The following is a 24129-nucleotide window of genomic DNA, read 5'->3' on the forward strand; positions in this document are numbered from 1 at the left end:
AGATATCCTGTTACTGTTATATAAGGATTATGGTTGGAGAAGTGGGTGGATTTGTGAGTTAACTTTTCGTACATGGGATCCTAACAAAATGCCTTCTTTAAGTGACTTAAAAAGCCTCTTTGAAATCAATAACAATGAATTAAATGCAACTGATATATCGATAGTATTGGAGCAGCGAAGCTTTATATGTTTAGGTAAGGCCTGTCAGTTCTTGTATCTCGACTTACAGACATGTAAAGTATCTTGCCTAATCAAGGAACAATTTCATGTAAGAAAGAAAAACAAAGTATTTTAAATTTTTTTCAGAAAAGGGAAAGGAACTTTTTTTTATTTATCATTAGAGGCGGCGATATTCTCTACGACTCTAATTGATCGTTAAAGGAACTCAGGGCAACGGTAATTTTAACTGAACTTGATGCTCTTCCACATAGGGGTATTACATTAGGTAATAACCAATAGAAAACTAACCCTTTGATAGCACGACCTTTGTCTGGAATTCCTAAGTTTGCATGGCTGTAACTATTTATGAACCAAGTCATTCCATATAATCTTGCTATACTGTCACAAGACGGACATAGCAGCAGTAGGTAATATTTTCAACTTTTTTTTGTGACGCGGTTTTTTTTATATAAAAACACACTACTAAAAGGTGTTTATCAATTTATCGTCCATTGTAATATCCCCTAAGATCTCTGCTTGCTACTAGAATCTCAATTTCACCATCAATGCTATTCTAATAGTTGACAATTTATGTTGATATAATTATAGCACCGACGTTCAACACGGAATGTTTTCGCGTAATATGGGAAAGCTTGAAGAGAAATCCCAAACCCCAAAATTGTGGTGTCAACAAAAAAGTTTATTTGATATCATCAGATTTTATCTTTTATAAAATGTATCTACAATAAATCCTAAATTTTCTTGTTTGGTTGGTAGTCTTACTAGTATCTTGGCTGCTAGTATCTAGAGGCTCTTTATATAAAGGTGTAAGACAAGGCGTAGAAAATTATAGCCTAAAACCATCCCGAAACCTATGTTTACTTTCCCCAAAAGGAGAACTCAATCAGTTCATAAGTCATTGAAATCTTAAGCTTCATACAAAAATCCTTACTACTTAGCATAATGATTCATGTTTACATATAAGTAATAGAAACTGTGTCTGTCTGTGTGTACTAAAGGATCTCGCTAACCACTAAACCAATATGTTTCTCCTTTACAGTGTAGCTTCCCATAGGTCTTGAAAAGGGCAGTAAGTATTTTTGAGGAGGGTACCACCACCATCCCAAAAGAAGTCACCCCTAGAAAATATAACCCCACCCTAAAAAAGTGAAAAATAATCTATCCATTTAACTAACCCTGTAGAACTACTAAATACACTCTAATAGCATTAAAAAAAAAATATGTTACTTTGTAAGGAATACCATTTTATGTATGAAATTTAAGATAAGAACTACAAGAGCTCTTAATTTTCTCCTAAACTTAAGCCTCATGTTTATTCAAGTGTCCACCATTCATTTACATTTATTTCTTTCTCACGTCGACAATTTTTCAAACATTTGTAGATATGCAGATGCTGTATAATCATAGTTAGAATGTCGTCGTCCGTCTATTTCTTTTTGTTTATTGAAAGCATGCACAATTATCTGTTAAAAATATATTAAATGACACATTTAATAAAACTTGAAAATACCTTTTGCTTACAATATGCTATTTAATTTTTTTTTCATTGTTGATTAGGGACCTTGAGGTATAAGACAACCTCCACACCAATTACTATAAACAAAAATACCCCTTTATGTAAAATAATGTTATAGATGGAATATAATATTTGAAATTGTCTACCTGACTATATAGGAGACTTTGACGAAGTAAAGATCAACATCGCTTAAAAATCTTCTAAGATATTTTGAATACATTTGATGTCGGCGTTACTTAAAAGTTCTTAAACAGTTTTACTTATTTAAGAAACATTGTTTTATTTTGTTATAATTTTATTCCTTTTATAAAAAGAAAGGATTAAAAGACAAAAACATATAAATCATAAAGTAATAAGTTGTATGCATGTCCAGTAAGATATCGTTAACTATATCAATAAATTTATGATTTTCAAAGAATCTTAGTATTGGTAAATTTAACAAAAACGTTATGCACTAACCCATCAACTATTAAAGTCTCGCTTTTAAAAGATAATTTAAAAATCAATAAAATAAAGCTTTGCAGAAAAAAAAGCCTAACCCTGAATTTATATGCAAAAGAAGGAGGAAAAGATCGCAAAAACTGACCTTTTTCAAAGAGAAGTTTTTCACAATTTAGTGCATGTACGACATGTATGTTTTCATGAAGAGGATTTTCGTATATTTAGTATGAAGCATAGGCACTATTATTATAGGGTAAAATACTGGAGAGAAAAGGTTTAAATAACTGTATATCACATTTCCAAAAATCCTGTGCCGACTTTCAATTGGGTTTTTGAAAATTAACTAATAACGTTAAGAATATTAACACATCCAAGTTGCTACAAAAAAGCAGACTAAAAAGGTCCTTAAAAAGGAGATCCAGGTAGTTGTCTGGTTATGCATTTATACTACAAATTTATTGCACTCTTATAGAAAATTTCTAAAGTCATTGATCCAACATAATTTTTTATTTTAGAGCTTCTCGTTTTATGAATGTTGTCTTCCTTATTTAAACTATCATACATGAATATATCAGGGATATACGGGATAAGACAATGCACAATAATCTTCCCTCAAAGGTTAAAATTGTGCAATTCAGTCACTGGTAACTGTAAACTTTGTTTGTAAAAAAGGCTGGAAACTATTTTGTCCCTCCCACCCCTGTGAATAGCCCCTTGTTGGCCTTTTACTCTAGTACTCTGGGTTTAATTCTGAATGTAAATAAGTAAGTAAATAAGACTTTCTCATCTGCTATTGAAGTTAGACAGCTTTAATTTGCCATGAAGATTCATATGACATATTCTTTATCTTTCCTTTTTTGGTGCTTTGCTTCTTGCATGGATCTTGTTATCCTTGTTTTTTTTATATATAGATCCTTCTCATTTGATTTGATATTAGTTGAGTATCAGTAAATCATAGTTCAATGTTGTATCAGGAATACAGAGGGATATTTGATTTGATATTAGTTGAGTATCAGTAAATCATAGTTCAATATTGTATCAGGAATACAGGAGTATATTTGATTTGATATGAGTTGAGTATCAGTAAATCAGAGTTCAATAATGTTTCAGGTATACTGGAGGATGTTTGATTTGATAAAAATCAATTCAGCCAACTTTTATGCTGTGAACAATTATTCTTCTAACAGTTGGCAAATTCTAACATTTTATCAAGGAGGGCAAGGACATTGGACTGTAAATAACACTGGTACCAAAAGTGTTTTTGTTTGAAACTAAAAGCAACCAAACTGCTCAACCAATAATAAATCCACAAAAAGGGTAATTTTGTTTATTGTCTATTGTTTATCTCTTAGGATCCCTGCTTTTTACAACTTATATTCATATAACAAGTATAATTTTTAGTTAATCTTAGGTTCTCCTTTCATTTTGACTGTCCCTTTACTTGTAAAAAAGTTAACTCGCTAAAAAAAGGATTTTTTGAGTGTAAAAACACTTGCAATTCCCCAAGATGCATGCACATTCAAAATCAGAGTCCACAAAAAAATATGCCTTAAAATTGTAAGTAGTGAAGCTACTCTACAAGTTTTACTTTCCTGTAGTCTATGAATTAATAGAGATAAACACAACATATTAGTTTTCTAATAAAGCATATTTTTTTTGAAAAAAAAGTTGTTCTTCATATAAAATATTACTCAAAGTCAATATAACTTTTTTTAATGTTTACTTTTCACCAGCTACAAAGATTAATTTTTTTTTGTGGATAATAAAGGAATATTAAGTAAAAATGCAATGGACATTATTATTGTTTATATCCCCTTTGATGATAAACAAACTTACCCATTCTTTAGATTAAAATTTTTGGTTAAAAATCATGTTCCCCCCTTGACAATAAAAAATAAACAATTTCCCATTGATTTTGAAGCAACTAATAAGAAAACGTGGTTATACAACTTTGGATACCAGTTGTCGTTGGATAAGAATAAAAAGTTTACAAATTTCCTTGGGACAGATATGTTTGGTAGATATTATTAAGAAGCGATGACCTATAACCCTTGCAAAACTATTCTTTACGAATATAACGACATGTAAAAACTTTTATAAAAAAGAATTTTATATGAGTAAGTGGCTGTACTCTTAGAATCTAGGGACTGGAAAGGCAATAAAATAGCCTAACACCATCAAGATCTTAACTGACAAAGAAAAAAACTTTACTCCATCTTATTAAAAGGATTTTTATTGCTTTTATATTAGGTCATTTTTAAAAAGACGCCATAAAAATAATAACATTTTAAACTGGTTAGTGATTTTTGTGCTATTTTTATCATTATTAATGTTATGCTAACATAGAATCCTTATTTTAAAAGAAATATAATCATTCATTTACTTTTGCTTGAACCCTGTAATCCCCCCACACACCCTTTTCATTTGTTTACATCCATACAGAATTAGAATATAAAGGGATAGTGGATGTATAGAGAATCATAATTGCCAGGAATATAAGGATTACATCCATACAGAATTAGAATATAAAGGGATAGTGGATGTATAGAGAATCATAATTGCCAGGAATATAAGGATTACATCCATACAGAATTAGAATATAAAGGGATAGGGGATGTATAGAGAATCATAATTGTCAGGAATATAAGGATTACATCCATACAGAATTAGAATATAAAGGGATAGGGGATGTATAGAGAATCATAATTGTCAGGAATATAAGGATTACATCCATACAGAATTATAATATAAAGGGATAGTGGATGTATAGAGAATTATAATTGTCAGGAATATAAGGATTACATCCATACAGAATTAGAATAAAAAGGAATAGGGGATGTATAGAGAATCATAATTGTCAGGAATATAAGTATTACATCCAAACAGAATTAGAATATAAAGGGATAGGGAATGTATAGAGAATCATAATTGTCAGGAATATAAGGATTACATCCATACAGAATTAGAATATAAAGGGATAGGGAATGTATAGAGAATCATAATTATCAGGAATATAAGGATTACATCCATACAGAATTAGAATATAAAGGGTTAGGGGATGTATAGAGAATCATAATTGTCAGGAATATAAGGATTACATTCATACAAAATTAGAATATAAAGGGATAGGGAATGTATAGAGAATCATAATTGTCAGGAATATAAGGATTACATCCATACAGAATTAGAATAGAAAGGGATAGGGGATGTATAGAGAATTATAATTGTCAGGAATATAAGGATTACATTCATACAGAATTAGAATATAAAGGGATAGGGGATGTATAGAGAATCATAGTTGTCGGGAATATACATATAAGAATTACTAAGGATTTTAAATCAACATACAAAAACAACCTAATTACTGTTTGTTATCATCTACTAGAATCTACGCCCCAAAAGGCTCCTAGGGGCACTAAAAGGGGGGGGGGAGAAGTCGACTCTCTTTTTAAAATTCTAGTTTTTAAAAAGTAAACATTAATTGTTTTATAGGGTACCTATGAACGTTACATTGTAAATCAATAAGCAAGATCCTTTAATACAAAAAGATTGAAAAAAAATTCTGTCACTTTTTTATAAAGATATATTATCCCTCTATATCCCTGGGTATATGTCTGTTATTATATGTACTTGAAGTAAAGATGGTAAAAATTATGTTCAAGGTTGTATGTGGTCAAGTGCCCATACAAAACTTTTATTTTTTTTCGGCTGGGTAGGTAATAGAAGATGTAATTATACCACTTGAGGCAAAGCTCCTAGAGGCTAGGGGCTAAGCCTCTAGTGTCTAAAGCATGACCGACAGACAGACGGAAAAAATAATATATAGAATGACTGCCGGACAGACAGACAAAGTTAATAATAGAGTAGCTTCGCTGCTAAAAATTTGCATGACCGACTTATCAACAAATAGCAAGGAGAGTTTAAATTTGTTGTTTTGTACGCCCTTACAAGGTTATGACTCCCCAGGGGCACTGTACAAGTCATCTATGTTACACAGGGAGTGAGGGAGGGGACAATGAGCCTTATATTATAGTAGTAACCAAAATTTTATTATCAAATTTTCTTATTCGATTGGATCAAAAACTTTGAATACCTTGAAAGATTAGTTTTATACTATTATTGTCCTAACTTTTTAAAATACATATGGGGTTTATCATCATTGGGAATGAATAAATTTATCGTCTATTGTCTTATCCTTTAAGATATACAATAAACCTATACCTACAACCCTGAGAAGCCACTCACATCAAAATATTCTCAACTTTTTGCACGTTTTTTGCCAAGTTTTTTGGCTGATTTTTTTACGACTTTATTGCTCGACTTTTTTTGGTGGCAAATTAGAATTGATTGGTGGGTGGTGCAGGGTGGGATATTATAAATACCTTAGCTACTATATAATTTAATTTCACCGTTTTTGTTGGGTTAAAAAGTTGAAAAATGTAAGGATGGGATAAGGGAAGGATAATAAGCAATTTTTATTTGCTTTTAATATCTGGCATTAAAAGGGTTGTAATACTTATTTATCAAATCGTATTAAAGACAGATTTCCGCGGATATTAAAATAAAAATTATAAGATTAAAACCAGTTTTGTTAGCCCCGAGGGACCAAAGGCCAAGGCTACAGATATTATATTTTTTTAATATTTGTGAAAAATTGTCTGTAATTCGATGCTATACAAGATTTTTCATTATAGCTAATATTAATCCAACGGATATTAATCGATTTTGGAGCCCTACTGAAAATCATTTTAATCAGTGTCCATTCCCTTTTTCAGATCTTTATGTCTACATTAAAGTTTAGTTTTTCTAAAAGGCCTAATAAAAATTCTTTAACAAATTAAATAGCCTAGTCAGGGATGGAGGGCATTAGACTGGTACCCAAAGTTTTATAACCAAGTTTTGGCTGAAAACTTTGGGTTCTAGTATTGCAAATTTATTGTTTGGTTTTAAACTAGTAATGTCGGGAATAGTCCCTTTCGTAACATCGCCCCATAAGGGGCGATTCGTCGTATTTTTAAAATTGCTTTTTATAGGTATATTAGGTTAGGTTAGGTTATGTTGGGTTAAGTGATTGCCCCACAGGGTTAGAGCCCCCCCACAGGGGCTAGAAATAGGAGAAAAGTTACTGTGAAAAATACGAAGAATCGCCCCATAAGGTGCGATGTTACGAAAGGGACTATACCCGTAATGTCCAAATTTTTAACCAATTATTTTTATCTACTGTGGGGTTAATTTTATTTAAGATAATTGAGACGTTCTTAAATTAATTGTCTTATCACTTAAGATCCTTGGGCATAGACGTCCAAGGGGGGGGGGGGGTAAAGGGGTGATTACCCCCACAAATGAATTTGGGGTTGCCGTAAGGACCCCCAAAATTTTGGATTTTCAATTTTTACCCCCCCCCCTCACACCCCCAAATAAAAAAAATACCTCTATAAAATAAAGATTACCCCCCCCCCCCCCTAAAATGAGCTTGGGGGTGCCCCAAAATTTTTATTTTTAAAATTTTATCCCCCCCCCCCAAAAAAAAAAAAAAAAAAGCTGGGACGCCCCTGTCCTTGGGCCTAATAAAATGTAAGTAAAACCTACAGAACTTTTATGTTTCAACGCTTTAATAACTAAATTACCCTTAGAATAAAATATTTTCTTTTTTATTGCACATTACACGCTTTTAGCTTTAAACAATATTATAAGTTATAAAAAGGATATTCAAAACCAAGAATGTTTTTATAAGTTAATAACGAAGCTTTTAAAGTAATTAGCATATTAATTACTAACGGCAGCGCCCCTAGGGCCTTTGTATTCATAGGGGTAAGGAAAAAGGGAGTAGAATAGCCTAAAACCATCCCACGCCTTCAACCTAAAAATTTAAATAGCCTTAAACCATTAAAAGACCTATATGAGGCTTCTCTGAAATGGAGAACCCAATCAGTTAAGTAGATTTTGAGATCTTAAGCTTCGGACAAAAAAACCTTACTACTTCATATAATAGAGCAAATGTAATAACATTTTTAGTATCGAATCTACTCTATAATTCACTTTGTGTGTCTGTTGTGCCAAAGTTTTACGTCTTGTCATTAAGCTTTTTTTATAGCAGAATATAATTAACCGTAGTATATATATAGTCGGAGTGGACAAACACAGGAGTGTTAAAATATTGATTTAATTAAGTATTTCTCTACAGGTTAGGTTAGGTTAAGATATGAATATAAAAATAGGCCCCACGCAAGGGTTAGGCATTTAAAAAAAACTATAAGCTGATGGTCTAAAATATGTAAGGTTAGGTTAAGTGTCCAAACCGACGTTTGGGACTCCTGCGTTTGTCCTAGGACCTAATTTACTATTTTTTAATCAGTGTAAACTGATTGTTTTTGTAGTGCTTATATCATGTACGTAATTTTCATTGTTTTTTTTAAGCGAAGCTTTTCTATAATTAGGGTCGGTCTGTCAGAAAAGGTTATTTATTTTCGTTAATTTAGACATGTTAGAATTGTCCTATAGATTTTAAACTTTGCAGAATGATTCCTGTAATATTTAGGTACTATTTAGGAAGCGTTGAAACAACTCTATAATCGTTACCAGAAACGTACATCAATTCAAACCATGCTGATTGTCAACTTTTTTGATAACAACTTTTGTATGATATAATTATCCTATTCATCTGAATTTTAGAATAATGATTCCTAGGACACAAAAGTACAAATTGATGTTCTGCTTTTTAAGTTCTGGTACTCAACAAGAGTTATTGTTCGTTTGTCCTCCCTTCTGATTTTAGAGCTTCGCTTCAATAGATGTTGTCATTCTTGTTTATTTATGTCGTATGTCTTAAAATTGTACCTTTGTTTAATTGAAGACACCGGAAGTAGGGACGGAAAGACAGATTGATTTATAGAGTAAGTGCGAGATAAAACAAGGATGACAAACATCCACAGATTTCACAGCTTAAAATAGATTTTAGATTTTTCATGAAATAATTATTTCTTTTTAAGCTTAAGATTTCAAAAACTTCTGATCCGATTGAGTTCTTTACTTTAAAGAAGTTTTACTTGTGTACTGGGATGGTTTAGGCTTTATTTTTTTGGATTTAAACCTTTGTATGGTTTCAGGATTGGCCTTTATCATCTCCCTTCTAAAATCAAGAGCCCCTTTATGCTAGGGTAATAATCAATAAACGAAAAAAAAGTATAACTAAAATGAAGCATTAATGACTTCGAAAACGATTAAAATACGCTTGATTTGAACCGGTTCTCAGCTATACTGAAAGATCATGTACAGCATCCTGTTAAAGGCAATTTTTCACAAATATTGAAATAAAAATCAGAAAAATAAAGCTGTCTATAATACGTTGCGAGTAATATATAACTATTCTGAAGAGACAAAGTTTTTCTTATTAAGAAATAAAAGGAGCAATCATAGAAAGTTTTAAAAATTTTATCATACAAAAAACATTTAAGGAAAAAATACTCAAATATGTACGGAAATACATAAGAACAAGAGCAGTTACGCTTTAAAAATCTATATATCACCCCCTTGGTGGGTAAATTTAAGCATAAAATTAAATCTTTGTTGTGGGTTTAATTGTTTTCTTCAATCATTTTTTAAACATTTTCCTCGCATGGGAGGTTTTTTCTCCATGTATATCCATTTTCCGAGGACCCAGTGCCGACTTTCAATTGGGTCTTTGAAAATTAACCATTAGCGTCGGGAACACAGCCAAGTCGCTACAAAAGAACAGAAAACAATTTGTTAGCAGACGAAAAAGGTCCTTAACAGGGCATAGGCGTCCAAGGGGGGGGGGGGTAATGGGGCGATTACCCCCCCCAAACCGTAGGCACCCCCAACCATTTAGGAGGGGGTATTTACCCCCCCCCAAACAATTTTGGGGGGGTAAATACCCCCCCCAAAATAGAAAATCTCTAACAAAAAAAATTTTTGCGCGCTTCGCGCGCATTTTTATTACTAAATTTTTGATAAAATTTAAATTACCCCCCCCAAAAATTTTACCCCGGGGGTAAATTTTGGGGGGGGTAAACAAATTTTACCCCTGCCAACAGATTTCAGGGGGGGTAATTACCCCCCCCCCCAAGCAAATTTTACCCCCGGGGTAAAAATTTTGGGGGGGGAAAACAATTTGCGGCGCGCTTCGCGCGCCATTTTACCATCCCAAAACCGAATTACCCCCCCCTTAAAAATTTTTTACCCCCCCCAAAATAAAAAGCTTGGACGCCCCTGTAACAGGGGAATTCAGGTGGTTGTCTGGTTATACATCTATAATATAGATTTATTGATAGCTGGAACTTGGGGGGAGGGGTATAATCAGCGCACCCTAATAGGAAAATGCCGCGTCTTTTTTTCAATGGTTTTTCTAGGTCAATGTCTCGGATACTCTCGACATCATTGAAAAATAAATTGATTGCAAGAATTTTCTTTGTTTGCTCGCCCCGGTTAGGAGTTTGAAAGTTATATTGATTGGCAAATAGGTACCCAAAACTGTTTCCCTTGTCCCCCTTTTTCGATTCAAAAAATTTATGTACATTACGAATAATGAATAACAAAACTAACTCTATATTTTATTATTATTGTCTTAAACCTTTGGACACTGCTAGTTAATGAATCAATCAATACATATTTAATAAAAGTTTTTAAGTCAACTAATAATGAAACCTGATTATAAAACTTTGGGTACTAGTGTTAACAGTCAAATGTCCCCTTCCTCCCTGACGAAAAACTTATGTACACCTCCCCCGTTATGATAAACAATATTACCATTTGAGTGAGGGAAAAACTATTGAAAAATTATATTTACACTGCTATCTATAATACAAAGTAGAACGATGTCTATCTGTCTGTCTGTCCGTCTGAAGCTTAAGTTCTTAGTAACCACTGAACCGATTGGGCTCTACTCTTCAGGGAATGTACCTACTGGTCCTGTGATGGTTTTAAGCTACTTTATTGGGGGGTGGGACACCCCCAACCCCCCAAAAAATAAAAATACCCCCCCCAAAAAAAACTTTTTTTTACTTTTTCTTTTTAAATCTAAAATACGAAAAATTAGTTTGATCAAATCTCTTGGGGCAAAGCCCCTAGAGGCTAGGGGCGAAGCCGCTAGTATTACAATAAAATACAAACAATTATTATTGAAAGTAGCTATAAAAGATTTACTTAGCCAATGTTTACCTATTATGTCTTTCAATATCCTAACTTTGATATAGAGTGCAAAGAAAGGGAAGTAAATTTACTTTACATCATGTGTGTATATATGTGTGTGTGTGTTAGAGTGTGTCTTATTGTGTGTGTGATATTTTGTGTTTGTGTGTGAGTGTCTGTACGTGCAGGGATATGTAACGTTATTACATGATTTTAACTTTTTTTAGATGTGTAGTATCTATATAATTATACTTTTCCTTCACTGGGTTACTGACTAAAGAAAGAATAATGTTTTATTCTGATATTAGAATAAACCTTTTAGAGTGCTCATAGAGACAAAGCTATAAGAGAATATGCAACTAAGAACTAAGAAGTAAGTTTTTTTAGTTAAGTTAGTAAAAGAAACACATTTCAAACAAAGAAGATTTAAGCTAATCAAAGTAGCAGAGTGTTTGTTTGAAGACGTATGTACAAATGGATGCAGAATTTATGTGAACATTATGACAAGAGAAAAAAGTGCCGTCAATTTAGGTTGCTATTACCCCTGTTATTTATTGGTCAGGTCTTTTATCCAGTAGGAGAGGAGGGAAAGGAGAAATTGGGGGAATTCGGTGATTTTAGCAAGGTTCACTTTATTAGAGAACATGAAAATCTGATGCAAGATCCAACCGAGTAATGATAAATCCATTTTTGTATCTGTGTGTAATTTTTTTTGCTCACATTATAATTAATTGAAAACTATGTTTTATATTAAAATAAAAATGATTGATGTAATCAGAGCTCGGCAGCCGCATGTGAGCATATTTACATAAATTTTGTAAATTAAATCATAAATTAAAATTCTGCTTATAAGGTTTTGACACTCTACAAGCCTTAATATTAATTTGTCCTACTGATTTCATAGCTTTATGGAGGATAACGTCCTTGTTTCTTTTTTAAAAGCAAGGATTTTCTATAATTAGAGTCGGTCGGTCCGTCCGTACGTTCTTTACAGTTAGCTCTTTCCGTTAATTCAAACAGGTTAAAATTGTCCTATCGATTTCAAACTGTACATGATGATCCCTAGGTATAAGAGTTAGATACGACTTATAAAGCGCAGCAACTCTATAATCGTTACCAGAAAGTCCGTACGTCCATTTAAAACATGCTGATATTTTACTTTTTTTACAACAAATTTTTATGTGATATAATAATCTGATTGATCTGATTTTTGGAATACTGATACCTAGGACAACAGCCTTAAACATCAGCCTGTATCTAAGCATTTTTTCAACAAATTTACTTGCAATTTTGTTTCGACTGTCATACATTTATATTCTGATTATTTAGTGCTGACACTCTACATGTGTTAATATTCGTTTCTCCTACCGTTTCAGAGCTTCACTTTTATTGACTTTGTTATGCTTGTTATACTATGAATAAGACGGATAAATGCAATTTTAAAATGGATGATATTAAAATATTTATCTATTTAGAATCCAGTAATAAAGACATAGTTATGTTTCTTTATTATCAAAATAAGATAAATGCAATTTTAAAATGGATGATATTAAAATATTAATCATTAACCACTGAACCGATCGGGTTCTCCTTAACAGGGTAGCTTCTCATAGGTCCCAGGAATGTTTATAACTATTTTGGGGTAGGGTACCACCATCCTCCCAAGAGAAATCACTAATAATCGATTTTTTTTTAGTATAGAGACTCCTACGCAACATACCTAGGTATTGTAGAAACTTAAATGGCAACATAGATAGGTTTCGTATTATTTTTTAAACAAAACCAAACATTTAAAGTGCCACTAGAGGCTTCTAGGGGCGTAACCGCTAGTCTAGAATATAGAAATAAAGGCATTGATATATTTCTTTATTATCAAAATAAGATAAATGCAATTTTAAAATGGATGATATTAAAATATTAATCTAGGTTCTAGAAATAAAGACATAGGTATATTATTTAAAACAAGCGAATGAAACCTTCCCTTGACCTATACACCACTGATTTGTACCAACTAATTATCACTTTATCCCTGATATACAGGGTGGGGCAAATAAGACCGGACAAATTCTAACTTCTAAACAAATGAACATAAAATCGTCAATTTTAAAGATTTTATTGAATTTTAAAAACAGGCAAGCAAAATAGGCATATGACTATTAGATTATTCAATAAAATCGCCGCCAGCCTTAATTACTGCCTCTACCCGCCTCCTCAACCACCGGCAGGTCCAGGTCAAAATGTACCTGTCCAAGCTGGTGTATTTCTCCTTGATAGTGGCAATGAGGGAGGTCTTTGTGGTATGGGCACGTCTATTGGTGCATGCTTCAAAGTAGCCCTAGGCCAAAAAGTCCATTGAATTAAGATCGGGCTGCTGGGAGGACACATTTCCTTAGGAATGTGAGTAACCGCAGGATCCAAATTCGCCCAACTTTCAAGCTACCCTTGTACACGGAGGCTCTTATTTAGACCACAGTTGAGCTAGAACGACGTTCTTTACCTTTTTAGAAATGTCATGAAGTTTAAGCTAGGGTTGTCAGCGCAACCTATACTCTAAAATGAGTTTTAAAGTTCAATATGGGTCCCTAAAGTCAAGAACCGAGAAATTTTCACGGTTTTTGTTGTTTTTTACATCTCAAAATCTGCCCCGTTTCACTTTGCTGGAGTACTACGGCCAAGCCATTTCAGATAGAGAGCTCTAGTCTTTTCTAGTGTCTTACTTATGTATCTAACAGTATCCCCAGCAATTCGCATAACTCTACCTCACCTACAGATGGGCTGAGGTCATATTTAGTGAGCCCTAGTCGAGAATCCAGATTAAACCACCGGCGCATTTGGAATCTGCCTTGTTGAACATATACACGGCTAGCTCGTTGTACACTTCCGTCTACGTCCAAGGATTTTTTTTTGCTAAAAGGTCATTACCTAAGCTTTTTATAGTGTGGTCAAACCTCCTGATTGGTAAAGTAGTTTTGGTGCTATGGCCGTTTAAAGTTTGTCCGGTCTTATTTGCCCCACCCTGTATATTATTTCCCATGAACTGGACAATAAGAACAGTCTAAATAATTTAGAACCAACTAATCATCTCTTTATCCCTGATAAATAGTATTTTTCCATAAACTGAACATTGACCACAGGAGATAATCGTTTCCAGGAACATTTACTGCACTGTATCCAAATCTCTTTATGCGTGGTAAATAATATTTTCCCATGAACTGGACAATGAGCACAATCTAAATGCACATTAATATACAAATAAAAAATTGTCTGTAAGACAGGGACACAGGATAGGTCCATAGTAGAATAAAACGAGCATATGCATTGAAAAGGAGTTTTAATTTTTAAAACCATTTTTTTTTCAAAGCTAAGAATCTAAAATTAGAAAAAAGGTTTGTATCTATTTTTTTAGAAAATTAGCCCGGGCCTTCGGCCCCTAGGGGTTACAAAACTGGTACTAATATTATGATTTGTATGTTAATATTCATGGAAAATTGTCTGTGATACAATACTAAACGTTATTTTTCAGTATAGCTGAGAACCGGTTCTAATCACGTGAATAATAATTGACTGCTTTGAAGCCATCTTGGATAGAAAATTTCTTCGAAGAAGGATTTAAAATATATAATATATATGTATATAACACTCAAAATTAAAACTTTTTTTGTTTTCTAACACAAGTCAAACAGAGAACAAAAAAATGTGATAATATAAATTTCCCCAAGTCCCTGAATTAAAATAGCCTAAAATTATCAATCAAACAGGTCCAAGTACTGCAATATCTTACAGTGCATTATACTCCAGACAGGATAAGGATAAAGATTCATAAAAACACGGACAAATTCGTCCAATGCGAAAGTTCACGGGAATTTTTTATATAGATAACTTTTGATCTTTATTAGGGCATGGCAGCCGCGCGTTAGCCTCAAATATAAACCCGTTTGGATGTATTGAATTACCCTATTTTGGTCAGATCACCCATTCTCATTATTGACAAATCGATATTTTAAAGAAAAAGAATTTAGATTGTGTAAAATACATAATATTTCGCATTTAAACTTAATTATTCAATTTATTTTGCTATTCTAATTTCCTGTCGGTATTTTTTTAAATAAAATATCTACCATTCTAATGCTTAATATCTACACAATCATTAGTTTCTCTAACTCACTTTTGTAAAAAAAAAAACATTATAATGTATAATAAGTAATGATTTTTTTTCGGAAAGTTTAATAGTAGCCATACTTATTTTAAATCCATGTTATAGAGGTGCAATAGTAATATTAGTATCGACAACTTAAAATTTATTGAAAGTCCCCTAAGCTTTTAAGCCAGTGAATGAGGTAGCTTGTTTATAAAACTTACCAGTGTCATTTACAGTCTATTGTTCCCTCTTTCCAGGGATCTTAAAGGATAAGACAATGGACGATAAATTGATAAACATCTCCAATGTTGATACACCTTCTGTAGATTACAATTAGTAGTTGAAACGTTTATACACTCAACTTAATTGGCCAACCAATCAAATAAATGTTTCCAAGGTTGTGAGGCCAACGAATAAAAAACGTTATTATCAAACTTTGGGGACTAGTTTTTTAAGAAGTCCAATGTCCTAGTTCCTTCTCTGAATAATAGTTTGTAAGAAATATAAAAAATACAGATGTATGACTTATGTCTGATTGTAGCGTCCTTGTTTCTTTGTTGATTTAAAAAGAAAGTATTTGCAATAATCTTTCCATCTCTATTTACAAAACTATTTATAAAATGTATTTCTTATAATTTTAGTAATGCATTAGATCTTTGTTTTAGGAAAGCTACTCTATAAATGTCCCATGTTAACAAAACATAAACTAAAAGTGACTGGCGAGCACTGGACACACACCAATTTGGGGGGGAAGTTGCCCCCCCCCCCGCCCCCCCCCCCCCCACCAAAAAAAATAATATTTAAGGGGTGGTCATTTTACTAGCGGCGATTTCTATTGTGAGGTTGGTGGTAACCTCCCTAAAACTAATAATAAATCTATCCAGGACAAGTTACATTGTAGAGGAGAACCATATAAGTTCAGCGGTTAGTGAGATCCTTCGTTACAGACAGACAGGCAGAGATCCTGTTACTTTTATACAAGCATTATTAATATTTGTCGATATACAAAATCGAAACTGCATGTCTAAAAAAAGGTTTCATGTCTAATAGATATCCCTATATTCTTGGTAAAATGTAATCTGACCCCCATGTATAATGGTTAGATCTGACAATTATGAATTCGCTGCTAAGATTTCTTTACGTTTTTGTAAAATTACTGATATTAGTGTTAGTGTGGTAGGGGTGAAGCAGTTCAACCCTACTGAGCGAGTCCGGTCAAAAGAGCCCCTAGCCTTTAAGGATTCTATCAATAAAGAACTACAAGTAGTTACAGTTTGAATGTTTTATTTGAACTGAATATACACAACAAGTTAATGGCTTTATATACAAACAGATTACAATAATGGGTTAGGTAGAAAATGGGTGTGGAGAAGATGGGGAAGCCTCAGCCAGGTGAATAGTAGATGGGTAGGCTCTGGTAGGGGGTAAGGCAGACGTCCCCCGGAAAAGGGTAGGTTACTGGAACATGCAGAGGGGAGTGGCAACTCCCTCCCCATATCAGCGGGTGATAAGTTTGACCGCTTTCTTTGATGGTCAAACAATGGCAGAATGTGTTGGCTAGAATTGTGATAAGGAGGGGATTAACATCTGGGTGTTATCGGCAGTCCCGGAGCATAGCGTGCTCTAGGAAATGACAGTCCGTCTGTCCGACTACCACATTAGCACAATGATATCTTAACAATAGCAGACAACCATTACTTAATTCTAAAATCTAAAAAATGAATGAAACCAAATCAAAGCATACCTCTAGATACATAAGATTAGCGGTTTTTGGGATCTTATAGAACACAAATAGAAAAAATCCCATACTTTGGAATAAAGAATTTTATTTATAATTACTTGGATGTTACACCAGATTTCCATGTACTTGATACTTCCCAACCACCCCCTTTACCCCATCTCCCCCTTTCCTGCTAGGTGAACTAACTGAACAATAAATGAGGTTCATATTAGCAACATAAATTGACAACAATTTTTTTTCCCTGTCAATATATCTACGTATTCTATATCCATTTCTATAAGATAACCTGTTTTAATTTTGGAATAATTCAAATTATTTAATTGCAAATAGTTTTTTACACAACCATACACGCTCTATAACTAGTTTTAATCCTCGAAAATTAAGAATTAGTATCATTGCAAAAACCTAAGATATGCAGTCTGATTAATGCAAAAACTAACACATTCAGTGCAAACTGTTTAATACAAAATATGTATTAAATCAGATTTTTGCACCAAGATGTAGGTATGAAAAATACCAAACAATTATGATGTTGTCGTTTTTGCTTTCTTATGCAATGGGATTTGATATATAATCTTAAAATGCTTTTACTCATAAAGCTTAAATTATCGCAGTAAAGTATTAATAAATTTAAAAAAAAACAAAATTACCCCTTCTACAAATTAAGTAAATTTGTTTTTAAGTCGACATATTAGGAGGCAGTGATTAATAAACTTTGGGTACCAGTTTAATTTACAGTCCCCTACCTCCCTGTATGAAAAAACAGATTATCTGCAATGCATCTAAAGGTAAATTTTTGAAATAGGGAAATAAAGAAAGCAAGATAGAGAATGAATATTAATTATGCTTAATAGAGTTCAACTTTCATTTTAATATCTTTTAGGCTATTACCCTTGTATCGTCCAGGAATATAAAGATTAGACAATGGACGATATATCAATTTTTCCTTCAGTAATGATAAACAAATGTCAAAATTTATCAGATCAAAATTGTTTTATAATTTTGTTTTCTATTGCTGATATTCAATATTAGGAACACGTACCTACAAAGTTTAGCATAGAATCCCTTTAAAACTAAGTTTGGGTAGTTTAAATGTATTATTAATTCAGGGCAGGTTAAGTTGAGTACACTGCAGCTCCGCCATTCAGCGCAGGTATATGCCCCAAAGGTCTAGGGTCACAGCAGGGGATAGACATACAAAAATTACCCCCCTCCCATAGAATCAATTTTGAAATAAAAGGGATGGGGGTTTATACAGAAAAAAGAACACAGGCATAAAATAATATTTCATATATCTGTCCCTTACCTGCCCAAAGTATCGAGAAGAAGTTTGGTCTCCATTGAGATATGGATTTTCATTGGTTCTCCAGTTGTCTCCATTCTACTGGCTGTATTCACTGTATCTCCTAAGATAATCTACAAGTAAGTAAACTATTGAATAAGTAGATCATTATAATATCTTAATTGTAATGATATTAAAGCGATTAAAAGAAGTTGTTTTAAGTTTAGACTTCACTCTTTCCACCTTATCCCCTAAAGAATTGTCAAAATATATTGAGGTAAGATCTTAGGAAATAAATGTCTTTGAATCGACTATCTACCTATCTTTGAAGCTTACCAAACAAACAGTATCTCGGCATCTTGCTTCTAACTACTCCAGAAACTACAGGTCCAGTATGAATCTATCTATCTATAAATCTATATAAATACCTATAATCTATCTATATATAGAATCAGATCTTACCAAACAAGCAGTATCTCGGCATCTTGCTTCCAACTACGCCAGAAACCACAGGTCCAGTATGAATCTATCTATCTATCTATAGATCTTAACAAACAAACATTATCTCGGCATCTTGCTTCCAACTACTCCAGAAACAACAGGTCCCGTATGAATCTATCTATCTATCTATCTATCTATCTCTAGAGCTTACCAAACAAACAGTATCTCGGCATCTTGCTTCCAACAATGCCAGAAACCACAGGTCCAGTATGATTCTATCTATCTAGCTATCTCTAGAGCTTACCAAACAAACAGTATCTCGGCATCTTGCTTCCAACAATGCCAGAAACCACAGGTCCAGTATGATTCTATCTATCTAGCTATCTCTAGATCTTACCAAACAAACAGTATCTCGGCATCTTGCTTCCAACTACTCCAGAAACCACAGGTCCAGTATGATTCTATCTATCTAGCTATCTCTAGATCTTACCAAACAAACAGTATCTCGGCATCTTGCTTCCAACTACTCCAGAAACCACAGGTCCAGTATGAATTCCTATCCTAAACAATAAAACTTTTTAATACAATAAATATATTTTTAGAAGTGAAGCTACTGTACAATTTAATTTGTATGTTTGTCTTTCAGTCTGTAAGGCTATGTAGAATCATGATTGTTAAAGATTATCTTAACCTATGATCATTAAGTATGCAATTTACTTAGTCCGTCGGTCTGTCAGTCATTAAACAAAATATAAATGTTTAATAGTTATTTCTCGCATCGTATTATAAACGGCTTTCCGCGGATAAGAATGTACAATTATAAGATTAAAACTAGTTTTTTTAGCCCCGAGGTGCCAAAGGCACCGGCTAAAAAAACTGGTTTTAATCTTTTGATTGTACATTTTTATATTCGTAGAAAGCTGGATATAATACGATGTTAGACATAGTTTTTTCGTATGGATGAGAACCGGTTCCTATCCACCGGATTCGAATGAATACGAGAAAACCATTTATTAATTTAAACATCTGATCTTTAAATCATATTGTTGGTATTTCCCTCCATGATTTTTCTGTACTGCATTAGTTATCCTTGTTTTAGAAAACTCATAACTATCTCAATTTCTTAATCCTCGGGTAAATAAATTTACCTTAATTGAAGCTTCTCAGTAGGTCTATGGGGGACAACAAATATTGAAGATCCAGCAAGCAAATCTAAACATAAAATGTTATTAATTTCAATATAGTATTAGACATTTTTTTAGATAGGTATTTTCTGAGATTTAGAAAACAAAGAGAATAAAAGGAAAACTGTGTTTCTCTAAATTTCAAAACAATTAGGAATCAGAGCATTCAATAACATAAAAAAAACCATAAGTACACTTAATAATAACGGTGATTAAGTACCTGAATTATTAATAGATTATCCAAATTATAGGTTTAGTAAAAAGTATGTATAGTCAAAACTTAAGTATGTTTACTGTCCCCTTTATATTACCAAGACTCTTACATGCCTTACTTAAAGCATTGGATTGTATAAATTGTATGTTATTTTATCCTGTAAAAGTATATTTTAATACCACTAAACCGATGGAGTTCTCCATTTTAGGGAACCTTCACAAATGTTAAAGGATCGATTTAGACTATTTTTGAACACAGTAAAAGTGTCGGACTGATTATGACGTAACAATAAAAATTAGCCAATGAGAGGCCACTATAAATTTTATCATTGGTCATTAATGGCCTCTCATTGGCAATTTTTTTTGTTACGCCATGATCAGTCCGACACTTTTACTGTGTTCCTATTTTTAAATATGGTTTTTATGGTTAACATCCCTATTATTTCAGCAAGACTTTCATATGCCTTACTGAAGTATGGGGTGATTCGGTATCACATTATAAGTCCTTAATGACCCTTCAGCTTAGCCATACACTTCATATTTAAACAAACAAACTCATAATGGGTTTTAGGGTCATTTTAGTAATACAATATAACAGTAAAATTGAAGGCTTGTCTGAGATAAAATCATGATGTTAAACTAGTATATAGAAAAGTTAAGGAACCAGTAGATAGCCTGATATCTAGTTGCCGAAAGTGTACGCAGTTTCCTGGGTGTTTCCTCATCCTCGCTCAATATTTACTACTAGCTACAAATCTTCAAACTTCCCTTAAAAAAATCAAAATTTGAATGTGTAAACGATTTATACAATATACATTATAAATTTGAATTTTTTAAATTTTGATTTTTTTTTTTTGAAGTTTGAAGCTTTTTTAGCTAGTAGTAAATATTGAGCTAGGATGAGGAAACACCCAGGAAACTGCGTACACTTTCGGCAACTAGATATCAGGCTATCAAATTTAAATATGTACATATATTAGATCTAATAAAAATGGATATAAGCTTAGATCTAACAGACCGTAGAACTGTAAATTATATAAATAGATAACTCTAAAAATTGAATTATTAACAAACTTCAATAAAACCATTGTGAAACGTGTAAATAATTTTGTATCAACATTTTTTAATAACCATCTTTTATGAATTATTATCACTGTATCTTAATAGTTTTAATAAAAGAATAAGTTGATTAATATCAGTTTAATCTTAATTTATTATGATTGAAATAATCTACCTGCCCCTTGATTTGTAATAGTTTTCAGTAATATCTGAATTAAAGCTTAATCAAATATTCTAAACATAATTTTAATTTTGCGGATTTTTACCTACCTTTTCCTGAATTTTTTTATTATAAAAAAAAGATTTGATAATAAAATATTTTAGGACTATATTTATAATCTGTAAGTCCATTGTAAATATCACATATTTTAGGCTATTGTTCTGGGAAAGAGATATATTTTATGCAATAATCATATCAATTAACGTTTGTTTGTATTACTGTTGTATTCTCCAACATGTACAATCTACCATAGATGATAATTCATTTGCAAATTTAGACCTCATTTATTGGTTAGTTTGTTTATTCAGTGGGATTGGATGGGATGGGGTTATCGTTATTTTAGCCAGCTCTAAGTATCACTTTATTACAGATTACATGAAAATCTTGTGCAATATCCAAGTAATAATAATATCGATTATTCAAAATCCACACTTACTCTATTATACTTCTTAGAGTATATCGCAATGTGCAATTAAATGTTCAAATAAATTAAAATATCTGATTCCAAGTCTATGTCCCTGTTACTTCTTATGTTACATTTGTAAAAAGGATTATGCTCATTGTGCGCCACTAGTTCAAGGTTAAATACTTTAACAGTTAGGGTTTTCAATGCTCTATTGTTTATGAAGTTTATTTTTAACATTCGATCTATTTCTTCAAATAGATATAGAATATACGTTGATATTATGACAGGGGAAAAATTGTAGTCAACTTAAGTTGCTATCATGAACATTACTTTTTGGTCAGTTCATTCATCGATTTGTAAAAAGAATTATGCTCATTGTGCGCCACTAGTTCAAGGTTAAATACTTGAACAGTTAGGGTCTTCAATGATCTATTGTTCATAACATTACAAGGAGGGAGGGGACACTGGAATGTAAATTACACTGGTACCCAAGGGTTTATAGCCAAGTTAACTTGTTCGTTAACTCAAAACATTGGCTACTTTTATTGGTTTAAAACGAGTAGTGTATAAACTTTTCAACCAAAAATTAAATAGTGTGACGTTGTAATTTTGATTATCATCATTTGGGAAGTACATTAATTTATCGTCATTATTAATTCAAAATCAATGTAAATTAGATTTTAATTAAGCATTAAACAGTTTTTAAAAACCCTAACTGGTTTAAATTTAGTTTATATTAATATGCCTACATAGGCATTGAAGCATTTATTTCAATTATTGAACTCCATACAAGAAGAAATGCTGAAGATTTCATCTGTTTTTGCATTGTTTTGGTAATTGTGGTTTTTATGTCAGAGAAATTGTTTTATTTTTAGTTCACTGTGGGCTAGAATTGAATCAAGACAAAAGTAAGTGCCGAGCCCTGGGACCTTTGTATGGTGAAAATAGACATAAAACCATGATTATTCCAGGTAAAACCAAAATATTTCAGCGGGGGCTTTTTGAGAAAATTAGATTTGAAAATTTCAAATTCAATTTTCACCCCCTAGGAGTTGCCGCATAATCATGACAAGAAAAGGAAATATTATTTATTTTAAATTTTGAACAACTTTGCTTTTATAAAGTTCTTCATAAAATCAATCCTGAAGGGAGTTAATTAATGGCCATTTTTATCAATTGCTTTGCAAAGGTCACAAAAATTCAGCCTAAAATAAATCATATATAGAGAGGTTTTATGAAAGACTTCATAAAAGCAAAGTTGTTCAAAATCTAAAATAAATAATGTTTGCTTTTCTTGTCATGATTATGCGGCAACTCCTAGGGGGTGAAAATTGAATTTGAAATTTTCAAATCTAATTTTCTCAAAAAGCCCCCGCTGAAATATTTTGGTTTTACCTGGAATAATCATGGTTTTATGTCTATTTTCACCATACAAAGGTCCCAGGGCTCGGCACTTACTTTTGTCTTGATTCAATTCTAGCCCACAGTGAGTTATGTAGTAAGTAACTCTATTTCCAGTATGGCTTCAAAACCGATTAATATCTGCTAGATTAGAACCAATTTCAGCCACACTGAAATTTTTCATACTCAAATTTTCAAAATAGAAAAAGAGGAGAACGGCAAATTAAAATATTTCAGACCAAAAAAGTAGACAAGGACAAATAAAGAATTAATATATATTTTTGGATATATATTTATTGCTAATCCGTGCTATTAACCAAAATATGTTTGAGTGATTGAAAAAAGATAAAAAAATAAAAGATCTGATATTGTAGTAACACAGTATATTGGGAAATAGAAAAAATTCACAAAATTTATAGACTTTCTTTTGATCTTTGAAATAATGCTGAAAATAAGTAAGTAAACTATGGTTTCCTAATTCGCAAAAAAATACGTCATTGATTATGTATTAGGAGAATAAGTGGTGGAATTGTTTATCTTCCATTTCCTATCTCTGATTTTCTTCAAATGTGTGAATAAAATATAAAAAGCGTTTTTACAATATTAAAATATTCAAACAAATAAAAAATAAAATGATTTTTTCTTCCATGAAAACTCAAACATAAAAAGACTTTAATGCTGAATTGACAGGTGTCGTAAAAATGAGTATTTTTCAAAATACCTTTTTTATCAAAAATCATAACAAATAGCCATAACATTT

The 24129-nt window shown here is 32.3% G+C and overlaps 1 protein-coding gene across 5 annotated transcripts in view; it reads right to left on the reverse strand.

Moving 5' to 3' along the window:
- LOC145314044 (uncharacterized) overlaps positions 1 to 24129 on the reverse strand; it is a 117028-nt gene that overhangs the window by 17556 nt on the left and 75343 nt on the right. For all 5 annotated transcript variants that reach the window (XM_080153780.1, XM_080153777.1, XM_080153779.1 and 2 more), the window contains 3 exons: positions 20035 to 20098; positions 19377 to 19447; positions 18470 to 18569 (listed from right to left, as the gene is read on the reverse strand). In XM_080153780.1, the coding sequence (XP_080009906.1) occupies positions 18470 to 18569; positions 19377 to 19447; positions 20035 to 20098 (235 nt within the window). The remainder of the gene's footprint in view (positions 1 to 18469; positions 18570 to 19376; positions 19448 to 20034; positions 20099 to 24129) is intronic.

Source organism: Acartia tonsa, chromosome 3 (assembly GCF_053477335.1).
Source record: "Acartia tonsa isolate MP-2025a chromosome 3, ASM5347733v1, whole genome shotgun sequence".
Lineage (NCBI taxonomy): Eukaryota > Metazoa > Arthropoda > Copepoda > Calanoida > Acartiidae > Acartia > Acartia tonsa.